The sequence below is a fragment of the Austrofundulus limnaeus genome, unplaced genomic scaffold, assembly GCF_001266775.1.
Source record: "Austrofundulus limnaeus strain Quisiro unplaced genomic scaffold, Austrofundulus_limnaeus-1.0 Scaffold686, whole genome shotgun sequence".
In the NCBI taxonomy this organism is placed as follows: Eukaryota; Metazoa; Chordata; class Actinopteri; order Cyprinodontiformes; family Rivulidae; genus Austrofundulus; species Austrofundulus limnaeus.
Window position 1 is genome coordinate 243,224 of NW_013953088.1, and position 1,697 is coordinate 244,920.

General features: G+C 43.1%; 1 protein-coding gene across 1 annotated transcript in view; it reads left to right on the plus strand.

Moving 5' to 3' along the window:
• Positions 1-696, plus strand: part of LOC106531868 (ubiquitin specific peptidase 9 X-linked) — a gene marked incomplete at its 3' end in the record, with an annotated part of 31,880 nt that extends 31,184 nt beyond the window's left edge. Inside the window, 3 exon segments of the mRNA XM_014027806.1 lie at positions 115-264; positions 348-468; positions 566-696. Of these exon segments, the coding sequence (XP_013883260.1) occupies positions 115-264; positions 348-468; positions 566-696 (402 nt within the window).
• Between the last annotated feature and the right edge of the window lie 1,001 nt (positions 697-1,697).

Genomic DNA, 1,697 nt, shown 5'->3' on the forward strand with positions numbered 1-1,697 from the left:
GTGTGTGTGTGTGTGTGTGTGTGTGTGTGTGTGTGTGTGTGTGTGTGTGTGTGGACATAGAATTGTTCTCTCCACCTATTAATTCCACTTTAACTGAAACTTGTTGTCATACAGCTGATAACAGCCAAACTGACCCAGGTGAGTGCCAACATGCCCTCAAGTCCAGACAGCTCATCGGACTCATCCACTGGTTCTCCTGGTAATCATGGAAACCATTACAGCGATGGACCCAACCCTGAAGTAGAGAGCTGTCTCCCTGGTGTGGTGAGTTAACGACAGTTCTTTAAACCAGTGAACCACCACAGTGARGTTGTGCTGATCCGTATATCTTCTGTTCTAAATGACAGATTATGTCACTGCACCCGCGCTACATCTCCTTCCTGTGGCAGATAGCTGACCTGGGCTGCAACCTCAACATGCCTCAGCTTAGAGATGGAGCTCGAGTTCTCATGAAACTGATGCCTCCAGGTGTGTTAAAAGTATTATCCTTGCTGCTCGATGACGAGTAGCTCCTTGAATAATGCACACAGACTGATGTCAGTGGTCGTATATGTGCTGTCTGCAGATAACACCACAGTGGAGAATCTGAGAGCTGTGTGTCTGGATCATGCTAAGCTAGGCGAGAACAGTCTGAGTCCTTCACTGGATTCGCGTTTTTTCGGCCCCTCACCMTCACAAGTGCTCTACCTCATTGAGGTAAGGCTGTCTGGTTTAGTTTTACAAAATGATTCAAGCTTTCTTTAGCATTTATCACAGTTTTGTACTGACAAGGCAATAGTCATGTTTCCATCAATGCTTTAATACACGTTTTGAACTATTTCCTTAGCAAAGTTGATGAAAATAGGAAGAAAAAAAACCTTTTTATGCTCACTTCAGGTGTTTTTTGGATTTTYTTTAGTTAAAAGAAGCAGTGGAAACACATTTGCCGAGTAAGTCCTCACATGTGTTTCCACTGCCAGCGTCTTCCCAGATATTCCCATAACTGTGGGATGACAGCATGTAACATAGCCAATACTAGTTGATATGACTGAACAATTACAACTTGCCTGATAACACATAGCTGGAAACTCTCCATTGTCCCAACATGTGTGGTCCCAGTTAGTGTGCACCCCTACTTCATGTTGTTTGTTACAGCCAGGGTTCGACAAATCCTATTGGCCGACTGCCCRGRGCAGGTAAAACTCATATTAGGGCAGGTGGGTGTGTCCCAATGCCTGCCCGACCGGGCAGGTGAACAATTTCTTWAAAWTTTTTTTSTASGGCCATTTATTCWAAATATTCTRAAAACAAATGAAGAAATACWGCRTTTTAAAACATGTATAGAAAGAATAAATCCTCAAAATTTCCTCCTCCTGCTGTAGAAAAGTTATGTCGTGTCGCGGGATTATTTCCTCCTCCCTCCCGCTGCACGTCGCGCAGAGTGAAGCTTTAACAACCGTAGTTTTTTTCACACACAAGTTGTCGGAGAAAAAACTTGATTTTTGTGTATTGTTACCCACAGAGATGATAAAAATATGTTCGTTCAGTCATAAATCCATCTTGCTAATGTCGACTTGTGCTCTGAGAGCGCAGAGCAGCAGAGGGTCAGTTCAACAGGCTCACTGTATGGAAGGCCAGTATTGCATTTATTTGGCTTCACCACGTTAACATTCCAGTTATCTTAAATTGTTTTATGACTAGATTAGACATAGTAGTTA